This window comes from Somniosus microcephalus, chromosome 15 (genome assembly GCF_052327205.1).
Source record: "Somniosus microcephalus isolate GS21.2 chromosome 15, FLI_Smic_1.0, whole genome shotgun sequence".
Lineage (NCBI taxonomy): Eukaryota > Metazoa > Chordata > Chondrichthyes > Squaliformes > Somniosidae > Somniosus > Somniosus microcephalus.
The window spans coordinates 35,475,222-35,488,426 of NC_141001.1; the positions used below are offsets into that span (position 1 = coordinate 35,475,222).

The following is a 13,205-nucleotide window of genomic DNA, read 5'->3' on the forward strand; positions in this document are numbered from 1 at the left end:
TTCTCTTTTCAAGAGAAAAGAGACCCAACCTGCTCATCCTTTCCTGATAGGTATACCCTTGCATTTCTGGTATCATCCTTGTAAATATTCTCTGAACCCTCTCCAGTGCCTCTATATCCTTTTTATAATATGGTGACCAGAACTGTACGCAGTACTCCCAAGTGTGGTCTAACCTAGGTTCGATACAGGTTTAGCATAACTTCACTACTTTTCAATTCTGTACCTCTAGAAATGAACCCTAGTGCTTGGTTTGCTTTTTTTATGGCCTTGTTAACCTGTGTCGATACTTTGTGATTTGTGTATTTGTACTCGGAGATCCTTTTGCTCCTCTACCCCATTTAGATTCTTATTTTCCAAGTAATATGTGACCTCCCTATTTTTCTTACCAAAATGTAATACCTCACATTTATCTGTGTTGAACTTCATTTGCCCATGCTGCAAGTGTATTAATGTCTTCCTGTAATTTGTTGCAGTCCTCCTCAGTATTGACTATCTCTCCCCCCCCCCCCCCCCCAAAAAATTTGGTGTCGTCCACAAATTTAGAAATTGTTTTTGATTCCAAAGTTTAAATCGTTAATACAAATTGTTAAGTGGTCCCAGCACTGATCCTTGTGGAACACCACTTCCCACCACCTGTCACTCTGAATAGCTACCCCTTTACCCCTACTCTCTGCTTTCTGTCTTGAAGCCAGCTAGCTTTCCATTCTGCTGCTTGTCCTGACTCTGCATTCCCTGACCTTATTTATTAGTCTATGTGGTACCTTATCGAAGGCCTTTTGAAAATCTAGATAAATTACATCTACTGCATTACCCTTGTCTACTCTATGTTACCTCTTCAAAAAATTCAATTAGTTTGGTCAAGGAAGACTTTCCCTTTTGAAATCCATGCTGTCTATTTATTATATTTTTGGTTTCTAGATGTTCTTCCATTTTCTCCTTTAGTAGGGATTCCATTATTTTTTCCTACCACTGATAAGCTGACTGGTCTATAGTTCCCATGACATGTTCTATCTCACTTCTTTAAAAAAAAAAGGTGTTGTGTTAGCTATCCGCCAGTCCTCTGGCACTACACCTTGTTCTAACGAATTATTAAATATGTGTAGTAATGCCTCTGCTATCTCTTCCCTAGATTCTTTTAAAATGCGTGGATGTAATCCGTCCGGACGAGGGGTTTTATCCTCTGAGTTTCATTAGTTTATTTAATATATCTCCTCATTTTATTTTAAATGCAGTTATCTCATTACTAATCTCATCATCCAATGTCATCGCCACCTGTTCTATCTCCCTGGTAAAAACTGAAGCAAAGTAATTATTTAATATCTCTGCCGCTGCCTCTGGTATTATCCTGTCTATCCCTTAGTGGCCCTATTCCCATCCCGATCTTCCTTTTTTAAATTTACGTGCCTGTAAAATATTTTACTATTTTTTATGTTCCTTGATCATTTAATTTCATAGTTCCTCTTTGCCTTCCTAATTTTTTTTTTTTTTACTTCTCTCCTAATCTCTTCGTATTCTCCCTTATCATGCTCTCCCCTGCTGTCCATGTACCCTGTACTTAATGTATGTCTCTTTCCTTACCCTCAATTTTTCCCTTATGGATTTATTCATCCACGGTGACTCATTCGTGTTTAGCTTGTTCTTGTTTTTTAGCGGAATATATTTTTCCTGGACTCTGTTGAACACCGTTTTAAATGTTTCCCATTGCTGTTCTACGTCGTTGTTTGCCAATATTGTTGTCGATTTTTATTTTCCCAAGTTCTAGTCTCAACTCCTCAATCAGCATTTCTCCAATCTATTACCCTTGTCTTTGTCATGCTTATGTCTTTCTCAATTATTATCTTAAAGCATATTATATTATGATCACTATTGCCTAGATGTGTTCCCCTACTTTTACTTCTCTTATCTGCTCTGGTTCATTCCCCTTGATGCGCTTTTTACATATTGGGTTAGAAAGGAGTCCTGTACACATTGTAGGAACTCCATTCCCTTAACCTCCTTACCTATCTCTTCTGTCCAATTAATATTGGGGTAGTTGAAATCTCCCATGATGATTATTCTATGTTCTTTACTCATTTCCCTAATTTGTTTTCATATTTCTTCCTCGACCTCCCTTCCACTATTAGGTGGTCTGTAGACTATCCCATTAGTGTGATTAATCCTTTATTATCTTTTATCTCTACCCATGGATTCTATTTCTGTTTTGCTGACAGCTGCATCATTTTTTCTACTGCCATTGTTATCCCTATTAAGTATAGTTACTCCACCTCTCCTTTTTCCCCCTCTATCTTTTCTAACTATGTTCTACCATGCGATGTTTAATTTTCAGTCCTGATTTTTCTGTAGCCATGTCTCGGTAATCCCTACTATGTCTGGTTCCTCACAACACATGATTGCCTCCAGCTCGCCTGTTTTATTACAGACACTGTTTGCATTGCTGTACAGACAGATTAACTCATTTTTAATAGCAGTTCCTCCCATTTTGTTTTTAACCAGCTTTTTAAACTCCTGTTCTATAACTCTATTTATTCCCTGACCATCAATGTCCTCCCTTACTTTACTCTTTCCTATGCTCACTTTTTCTGTTTTGTTTATATTTAGGCTGGTTTCATTTCTTGTAGATCCCTCCTCCCATCTTACTAGTTCAAAGCCTTTGCCACCTCCCTATTTACCCTTTCCGCTAGGACACTGGGCCCGTCCCATCGGTACAGCTCCTTTCTGTCCCAGTACTGGTGCCAGTGTCCCATGAAAAGGAATCCCTCTTTCCCACCATCCCTTTAGCCACGTGTTAATTCTCCTGATCTGACTTTTCTATGCCAATTTGCACGTGGTTCGGGCAACAATCCAGAGATGATTTACTCTCGAGGTCCTGCTTTTTAATTTAGCTCCTAACTTCTGATACTCCTTCAGCAGGACCTCCCCTGTTCCTACCTAAGTCATTTGTTACGACATGGACCACGCCAACTGGATTTACTCCCTCCCTTTCCAAATTGCTCTCCAGCTGCCGCAAGATATCCCTTACCCTGGCACCAGGTAGGCAACACACCCTTTGAGATTCTCATTCTTGATTGCAGAGGATGCTATCTATCCCCCTAATTATAGAATCCCCTATCACTACCACATTTCTATTCTGCTCTTTCCCCGTTTCCCCCCCCCCCCCCCCCCCTTGTACAGCCTTCTGAGCCATGGTGCCTTGGTCTGCATTGTGGCTGGCCTCCCTGCAGTCTTTCTCCTTGTCCTCACAGGTAGTGAGTACATTGTACCTGTTGGACAGGACCAGTGTCTGTGGGACCTTCTTCTCAACCTTTCCTAAGTCCCTGCTACCCAGCGTCCTAACAGTCACACCCTCCCTTTCCTAAACCTCTGGGGTGTGACTGTATTCTGGATAAAACTATCCAGAAATTCCCCTCCGTCCCTTATTTTTCGGAGTGTCTCTAACTCACACTCCAGCTCAATGACTCTGAGCCAGAAGTGACTGAAGGCAGAGACATTTCCTGCAGATATGGGAATCTGGGACAGTCTCGCTGTCCACAAACTCTCACATATTACAATACCCACACATAACCCTGCCATCTCTAGACTTTTTTTATTTATTTATTTGCTTATTTAATTAAAGTTTTTAATCAAATGATTATTTATAGTTATATTAATTAATTAGTTTATCTAGTTAAGTTACTATTTAATAACAATAGTTATCGTTCCCCAGCTCTTGGTTTAAAGAAAAAAACTAATACTCACCGAGTTTAGCAGCACTGGGGTGGTTTAGGGGCTTTGGTAGTACTGACGGGATAATCCTGGGGTTTGGCTGAATTGGGGTGGGAATCCTGGGGTTTGGCAGAATGATAGGGGGAGGAGGTCCAGTGATTTGGCTGCGCTGTGATGAGAACTCGTGTTTGGTAGAACGGTTGGGTCGCCTATGGGGTTTCGCTCACTGGTGGATTTCTGTGGTGGGGGGAGGGCATGGGTCTGTCAGCATTTATATATAAAAAACCTTTCTTGGCTCAGATATATTCAAGAAATAGCAACAAATCACAACTAATCATAACAGAGATGGGACCCCTGCAATGCTGTCAAGCCCCAGGTTTCTCCTTCCCATTACACTTGTACCCAGTCTCCAATGCTACCAAAGCTCAGCATCCCCTTCACATTCACTCTTAAATCCCACATACATACTTTCTGTCTGCTACATGTTCTGCACTATCCTCTTGTGTATCCTGGGCTTGTAAAAATAGTGATTAAGAAAAACTTAACATCTGGGTGAAGCCACTTCATTTACAGTTTTCACAGAACAGTGGACTGAGTCATGGATCGACTGACAATCCCAGAGTACCATGTAATTAAAGCAGAATTTGACTTATTTAGTCCTTGGTATCGGTGACTCAAAAATAAATGTTTGCATCACATGGCATAGCATTCCTATTGTTACACTATTTATAACATATGCTGTTTTTGTATCCTCCAACTCAGCACATTTAACACAGGTGGAAGATCGTGTGTGTGTATAAATAAGTGTGTGTGTGTATATACACAAAATATAGTCTGAGCATTGTATCCGTTTAATGTTCAGAAAATATTTAGTCTTCTGTATATTGGTTTTTAGATGGTGAGGTTTCTGATTTGGTTCCATTCTGTTTACAGGTGACCGAGTTAAGTAAACAACCACTCTCAACGTGACTGCACAAAAACTCTGAGGTTATTTTTTGGATTTAACATCGAGTTGAAGAATATTTTCTTTCCGTAGAAGACTTGTGTTTTGAATTAAATGGCTGATAAACAAATCAGGTATTTTTACTGATATTATTTTCACCATTGGAAAATCTTCCCTCTAGAAATATTTTATGTGTGTAAAATAAATTCCATCTAAAATCAATAATTAGTAACATATTCTCATATCTGCAGGCACGACAGTATTTGTGATTAAATGTTCAAATCCTGCCTGAAGAATCTGTATTAACTCTCGGTAGTATTCCTTTCCTTTTAACATTTCTACCTTTCTCTTCTCCAAAGCGCTGGTGCATCCTGGGGTACAGTTTCAGTGGCACTGGTTAACCATGCCTATTCTTCATGTGTGAACCTAGCCAATGACTGTTGACCAGCTGTTCAACTGTGGAGGTCATCACAGCCGAGCATTTTCCTCCCCTCACCCGACATCTACATCTGTAACCTGTTGCGCTGGATAATGAGAGTGTGGGAACCTTGTTGCTGACAATGAGATGGCATTTTTGAAAGCACAGCATTAAATCCAGTCTGATGCTAAATTCAGACTGCTGACTTCGTAGCTGGGTTGGGTCAGTCTTGAGTTTAGTTAAAAATGAGACACTGTTGAAACCAAGTGGTTGTGAAACTGAGTGCTTCATACATTCATTGTTGAAAGGGCTAGACTTCGATATCTGATTTTTCGTAGACCTTGATGCCTGCTACAACGTACTTTTTTGTTGCAAAACCCAGGTGAAAGGTCAAGGCCCGCAGTGCAGGACACTACCAGTACTGAAAAATTAGAAGATTTCAGTAAGTGAGTGGTCAAGCTCTGGAACATTCTCCCTATAGAGATGATGGAAGCAGTTAGTATTGATTCAAATGCAAATTAGATTTCTTTCAGAAAATAAAATTTTGGGATACAGTATGAGTATTTTGAGACATGAGATGTGGTAAGTGTCGATTACTTGGGAGGAAAAAGGTGACTTTGGACCGATAGTTCCCAAAGCGCTCCATCACTGGGGTTTTCCTTGTGTCATGTCTGGGTCTGTTGTAGATTAATTGCTTTGATTAGTCAACAACTCCATTATCGTTGCAAAGGGGTCAATTTTGTGGAACCTGTCGGGAAGAAGGCGGGACTTCCCCTTTCGGGTTTCTGACCCGCCTACTTCGTCCGGCCAATCTGCGCGATTTTCCCTTGATTGACCTTGTTGAGCCCGCCCAGCGGGCTCAGCAGGCCAATTAAGGGCCACCCGGCAACAGGTGACGTCACAGACTGAAATTTCATCTGTCAAGATTTCTGACCGATGAAATATCAGTGTCTCACAGCTGTTTGAAGCTGTGAAACACTGACAGTCTGATTTCTAAGCTGAGTCCTTCTACGCAGACTCAGTTAGAAATCTCAGCAGCACTAAAAGCTGCAGGCTGTCACTTTTGACAGATCGCAGCCGTTCAGCTTTAAGTTCCGGCTGACTGATGCGCTCCCGACGCCTAGAGGAAGAAAGGCTGTGAAGGTAAGTAAAGGTAAGTTAAAAGTTCTTTACATACTTTAGACACACCAAACACACTTACCTTTACACTCATGCACCCATCACTCACCTGAGCGTCGACATCGCGACGCCTCCAACTCATTCAACCCGACGGCCCGCCGCTCCAACCTAGGTGGTTTGGAGCTGTCGGGGAAACCCACACGAAACCCCTCAAAATGGGGATTAGGCTAAAAACTGCCTGTTAACAGGCAGTTAATTGGCACTAATCTCTTCCCGCCTGGTTTCAGCGGGTCCCAGTGCGGGGCGGGTACCCGCCGCCCCTGAAACTTACGTGGGGCGGGGTTTTGGGCGGGATGGTGGCGGGACCCCCAAAGTCGGGATTTTCCCCCCCCCCCCCCCCCAACACGCATGAAACCCCGCCTGATGGCTCCCCGAAAATCTAGCCCAAAGTATTTACAGCAGCGAAACAGGCCATTCGGCCCACAGGTCCATGTCGGTGTTTATGCTCCACACGTGCCTCCTCCCACCCCTCTTCATTTAACCTTATTTCTTTCTCCCTCATTATCTAGCTTCCACTTGAATGCAGCTATGTTATTCGCCTCAACTACTCCCTGGGGTAGCGAGTTCCACATTCTAACCACTCTCTGGGTAAAGGAGTTTCTCCTGAATCCCCTATTGGATTTATTAGTGACTATCTTATATTTATGGCCCCTAGCTCTGGTGTCGCCTGCACGTGGAAACATCTTCTCTACAATGTGACTATCAGGATGGTAGAAGGTGAACTAGATGGGCCTTGGTCTTTTTTCGTCTAGCAGTTCCTATACTCCTAAGAGGTAAATCAAGCAGCGAGCGAAGCGGGAAGGAAAACCTTGAAGGAAGTAAAGAAGTGCAATTTTGAGTTCCTGGGAAAGAATGATTTAGAGTGGGATCCATAGGGATGTTAATTTGGCATTACTACTTAACTGAAGTTCTCCAAAGGGTATGATTTTTTTTTTTGTGACGATTTGAGCAGTAGCAAGCTGCTCCTGTTACAATCTGGGGGCCAAAGCACAAGAAGCCGTCCGATTGCACCATTAATCTGTGACTCAATCTGCGCCTCTCAACTAGATTTTTTTTTTTCCCACACCCTTTCAGTCTCCTTCAACACAAACTTTTAGTTATACTAAGACTTTGCTTTGCGTTTCAGGTTTTCTGTGATTTCTCAACTCAGTTGGCAACACCACTGTTTTCATCTGTTCTCACTGTGTGGCCAGATCACTGTGGAGAATGGTAATGAAAGATAAATGAGACTCTTGGCAACTTGGCCAATTTCCTCACTTCATCATTAATCCTGTGCTGTCCAGATGAACTTTTTGAATCAGTTTGCCCTCAGCCCAAAAGTGGCTTTGAATTCCAGTACCAGGTGTGCTGTATTTCTCCAGAATTTGCGTGTGTGTACGTGCCGCATTGCAGGGGAGGGGTGGAAAGCAAATACCCCCCTGAATTTCGGATCCTTCTTGTAAGTCAAAGCTCAGTCTTTTTCAGAAAACCAGTCACTACTTTCCGCATTCAAGGTTTCTGTCTCCTTAAAGTATTAATCTTTCACTCCAACTTCCATGCTTTCTGTGCACTCTCGACTCCTTTCCCCCAAAGCCCCTGTAAAGCTGAGTCCTGTAAACTAAGTTTTTGTAATGTACTAAACAAATTCTCACCATTTCAGAGCAACCAGAAATGCCTGTTGCACAATCTCTCAAAAGTTGTCTGCAGTATGGGCCATCTGTTGCAGTGATCTCCCTCTTCTTTTTGGACGAGATGTTAAACCGAGGCCTCGTCTGCCCTCTCAGGTGGACGTAAAAGGATCCTATGGCACTATTTCAAAGAAGAGCATGGGAGTTATCCCTGGTGTCCTGGCAAATATTTATCCTTCAATCAACATCACAAAAAAACAGATTGCCTGGTTATTATCACATTGCTGTTTGTGGGAGCTTGCTGTGTGCAAATTGGCTGCCACGTTTGCTACAGTACAACATTGACTACACTTCAAAAGTACTTCATTGGCTGTAAAGCGCTTTGGGACGTCCTGAGGTTGTGAAAGGCACTGTATAAATGCAAGTCTTTTCTTTCTAATTATAGTACCCACTTACATAGTTGTGAAAGTTCATCATTTGAAGTCACAGCTTTGTTATTGCTGTTGAAAGAAAGATCTGTCCGGAATGTTGATGTTTAGATGTTGTCTATGACGTGTGCCTGTGCTGAGCTCACCATACTAATGTGAAGAACCTTGAACATCCATGTTGAGAAATTAATGGGAGGGAACGGGTTCATTTTTTTTCTTGGCAGAGAAACTTGATTCTGATCCAGCTGTCCCGAGTCTGCACCCTGTGCAAAGAAATGGAACAGACTGATTTTTCCCAATTAACTGTAGCGGTAAGCAGACAAGTTTCAATCAATTCATCCATAGGCTGAGCGGATGGGACAAGACAGGATGCTTGGGATAATGCCCTATTTAGTTCCTATACTGTAAACTCCTGAGTTAGCTTTGGAAGAGTTGAATACCAAGAGTATAGAGGCTGAGCGCTAGCAAGAGAGAAACCTGAACCTTTTTTTTTATTATGGGCTTGTAATTCTTCTCTGTTAACATTGGAGCTTATGTACAAAAGTCTTGAGTAGCTGCAGCTCAGTGTGACTGAGCCAGTCTCTGTGCAGCAGCTCAGTGTGACTGAGCCAGTCTCTGTGCAGCAGCTCCGTGTGACTGAGCCAGTCTCTGTGCAGCTCCGTGTGACTGAGCCAGTCTCTGTGCAGCTCCGTGTGACTGAGCCAGTCTCTGGTTAGCTGGTGTCACTTTACTGACCACTGTTTCCAGATGGCCTTGATTGCTTGAATTATCAATACTTTCCAAGTGAGAAAACTGGCCTTTCAGCTTTTGCACAAGGTTTTAACCCCCCCCTGCAGATAAAATGATAAATAGATGAATAGTCACCTGACAATTTGCACAGCCTCAGTCTGGTTCCCAGTGTGCAAAAGTCTGCAATTCCGATTTGGCTGTAATTTGGAATTTTCCTCTTCCTCTTTCTCCCTCCCCACCTCCCCCACCAAGTTTCTGTCCCGTTTTCCGGAAGATATTGACTTGCCTTGCATTACAACAGTGACTACACTTTGAAAGTACTTAATTGGCTGTAAAGTGCTTCGAGCTGTCCTGAGGTTGTGAAAAACGCTATATAAATGCAAGTTCCTTCTTTCTTTGCTCTGGGCTTACGCCCGTGCTGATCTCTGGTACTTCACCCAAGAAGGTTCTTCTCGTGTGATGATTGACATTGAGTCGTGACGGGCTATTTTACCATGGGGGAAGCGGGCGTGAGCATCAAGTCCAAAACTGTCCTTGTGTGATGTTCACACACTTTTCAGCAGGGGTCACTGGTTAAAGATAATGACTGTGTCAGCCATGGCTCAGTGGGTAGCACTCTTTCAAAAGTACTTCATTGGCTGTAAAGTGCTTTGGGATGTCCTGAGGTCGTGAAAGGTGCTATATAATTGCAAGTCTGTCTGTCTTTTCTGTGAACACTGGCTCATCTTTCTTTTTCACCGCTACTTAGCCAGGGGGTGCTAGAGGCAAATTTAGCATCCCTGCTGCTAACTCAGCTCCGATCAGGGATTGAACCTGCAGCCTTCTAGTATGTGTGGCTCGCGTCTGCTTTTCTTGCCCACTAAATCTTTGGGAGAGGATGGAATTTAGAATTAGTGGCCATATGGATGGCTGGAAACAGAAATGCTCCTCTTGTGTGGTAGGGGTTGCTCTGTTGAACATTGGGGGGGGGGGGATTAGTTCCATTCCTGGGGCCAAGTTGAGGAGCTTTACTCTGCATCACTGCATGCTACATCTTGATGCTCACTGTGGTGCAAGGTTGAAATATTTTCACCACCAGCACCTGACGTCTTCACTGGAGGGAACAAAAATAACAAACAAATTGAATTTAGTTTTTTAATAACCGAGTTTCTGAATAATTGATGCTACAACTGGTTATGTTACATTACATAGGATATACGGCACAGAAACAGGCCATTTGGCCCAACCATCCGTGCCGATGTTTATGCTCCACACGAGCCTTCTCCCGTCTTTCCTCATCTAAATCCAACAGCATAACCCTCTATTCCCTTCTCCCTCGTGCTTATCTAGCCTCCCCTTAAATGCATCTATACTATTCGCTTCAACCACTCCCTGTGGTAGCGAGTTCCACATTCTCACCACTCTCTGGGTGAAGAAGTTTCTTCTGAATTCCCTATTTGATTTCTTGGTGACTATCTTATATTGATGGTCTCTAGTATGCCCTTCCTCACAAGTGGAAACATTTTCTCTGTATCCACTCTATCAAAACCTTTCATAATTTTAAAGACCTCTATTAGGTCACCCCTCAGCCTTTTTTCAAGAGAAAAGGGACCCAGCCTGTTCATCCTTTCCTGATATGTATACCCTCGCATTTCTGGTATTATCCTTGTAAATCTTCTCTGCACCCTCTCCAGTGCCTCTATATCCTTTTTATAACATGGCGACCAGAACTGTACGCAGTACTCCCAAGTGTGGTCTAACCAAGGTTCGATACAGGTTTAGCATAACTTCACTACTTTTCAATTCTATACCTCTAGAAATAAACCCAAGTGCTTGGTTTGCTTTTTTTATGGCCTTGCTAACCTGTGTCGCAACTTTGTGATTTGTGTATTTGTACTCTGAGATTCCTTTGTTCCTCTACCCCACCTAGACTCACACCCTCCCAGTGATAAGTGATCTCCCTATTCTTGCTACCAAAATGAAATACCTCACATTTATCTGTGTTGAACTTCATTTGCTAATTACATGCCCATTCTGCAAGTTTATTAATGTCCTCCTGTAACTTGTTGCAGTGCCCCCCAATTTGGTGTCATTTGCAAATTTAGAAATTGTGTTTTTGATTCCTAAGTCTAAATCGTTAATGTAAATTGTGAACAGCAGTGGTCCCAGCACTGATCCTTGTGGAACACCACTACCCACCCTCTGCCACTGTGAATAACTACCCTTTACTCCCACTCGCTGCTTTCTGTCCTGAAGCCAGCCAGCAATCCATTCTGCTACTTGTCCCCTGACTCCGCATTCTCTGTCCTTGTCCATCAGTCTATTATGTGGCACCTTATCGAAGGCCTTTTGTAAATCCAGATAAATTACATCTGCTCCATTACCATTGTCTACTCTCTCTATTACCTCTTCAAAAAATTCAATAAGGTCGGTCAAGCAAGACTTTCCCTTTTGAAATCCATGTTGACTATTATTATATTTTTGGTTTCTAAATGTTCTTCTATTTTCTCCTTTAGTAAGGATTCTATTATTTTTCCTACCACCGATGTTAAACTGTCTGGTCTATAATTCACTGGAAATGTTCTATCCCCCTTCTTAAATATCGATATTACGTTAGCTATCCGCTAGTCCTCTAGCACTATAATTTTTTCTAACAGATTATTAAATATGTGTAATAATGAATCTGCTATCTCTTCCCTAGATTCTTATCTCATAACTAATCTCATCATCAAATGCCATGTTCACCTGTTCTATCTCCCTGGTAAATACTGAAGCAAAATAATTATTTAATATTTCTGCCATCTCTCTGTGGTATTGTCCTGACTATCCCTTAATGGCCCTATTCCCATCCTAACCTTTTTTTATTCAAAAGCAAAATACTGCGGATGCTGGAAATCTGACCAAAAAATAGAAAATAGTGGACATACTCAGCATCTGTAGAGAGAGAAACAGAGTTAACGTTTCAGGTCGATTACCCTTTTTTTCATTGATGTGCCAATAAAATATTGCGTTTATTTTCTTTTATATTGCCTTACACTGTAGTATTTCTCTGCAGAAGTGGTTTGAAGGTGGAGTTTGACTCTGGCGGCTGATGCAAGCGCAAACTAGGACTTAGAGATTCTGCTGGAACACTAACAGCCAATACACGGGTTTCCCACAGCCTCATGCATGCTCCCACACTAATGTGTCCCCAATCCAGCCGGTCCAACTGTCCCCAGATCAGCTGTAGCAGATTGGGTAATAAGCTTATTGCATTTAGTCACTAGTGCTGCAAGGTGATGGAGGTTGGGTGAGGCTGCTGATGGTAAGTTCAGGCCGCTTTTCCTGCCCATGTAAAAATGGGTATCCTCGCACCGAGACCACCCCTGTGAGGGTCAGATTGGGGCCACAAGCTACCAATAATTCCCACTCTGTGCCCCCACGAAGGGGGAAAAATCCAACTGTGCCAGATCTTCACCGTGGAGGCCGGATCCCTGAAATCTCCCTGACCAGCTGAAATCCAGCGCCCGTCATCAAAGTTTTCTAACCCTCTCCAAACAGCACATTGTCTGCAGCAGATCCACAACCCTAACTGAACCCCCAAAGATTCTGATGAATACCATACAAATCTATACAGTAACTTAACAAAATGTGTTCTCCTTTTCTTCAGGAAAATAATAATGAAATCTGAAATATTTGAGGAACCCTGGAAGACGACAGGAAATATTCTGAATTAAGCATTTAAAAAAAAAAAAAAGTGGCAAAATTTCCTTTTTTAAGAATTTGTTTTTTCTTTAAATCTTAATGGGTATGTGGGGGTATATGTGCACAAATCATTGAAGGTGTCAGGGCAGGTGGAGAAAGTGGTTAAAAAGGCATATGAGATCCTGGGCTTCATAAATAGAGGCATAGAGTACAAAAGAAAGGAAGTTTATGATGAACCTTTTTAAAACACTGGTTCAGCCTCAACTGGAGTATTGTGTCAAATTCTGGGCACCACACTTTTTAGGAAGGATGTGAAGGCCTTAAAGAGGGTGCAGAAAAAATTTACGAGAATGATTCCAGGGATGAGGGACTTCAGTTACGCGGATAGACTGGAGAAGCTGGGGTTGTTCTCCTTGGAGCAGAAAAGGTTGAAAGGAGATTTGATAGAGGTGTTCAAAATTATGAGCGGTCTAGACAGAGTAGATGGAGGGAAACTGTTCCCATTGGCGGAAGGGTCGAGAACCAGAGGACACAGA

At 42.4% G+C, this 13,205-nt stretch overlaps 1 protein-coding gene across 2 annotated transcripts in view; it reads left to right on the forward strand.

Annotated features, from left to right (window-relative positions):
• The window catches only part of slc25a22a (solute carrier family 25 member 22a), a 146,519-nt gene that overhangs the window by 38,354 nt on the left and 94,960 nt on the right, over positions 1-13,205 (forward strand). Inside the window, exons 1-2 of one of the 2 annotated variants that reach the window (XM_086007646.1) lie at positions 2,898-3,030; positions 4,636-4,779. In XM_086007646.1, the coding sequence (XP_085863772.1) occupies positions 4,760-4,779 (20 nt within the window). In that variant the 5' untranslated portion in view covers positions 2,898-3,030; positions 4,636-4,759. Of the gene's footprint in view, positions 1-2,897; positions 3,031-4,635; positions 4,780-13,205 lie in introns of those variants that run through there. The other variant, XM_086007645.1, reaches the window with a different exon arrangement.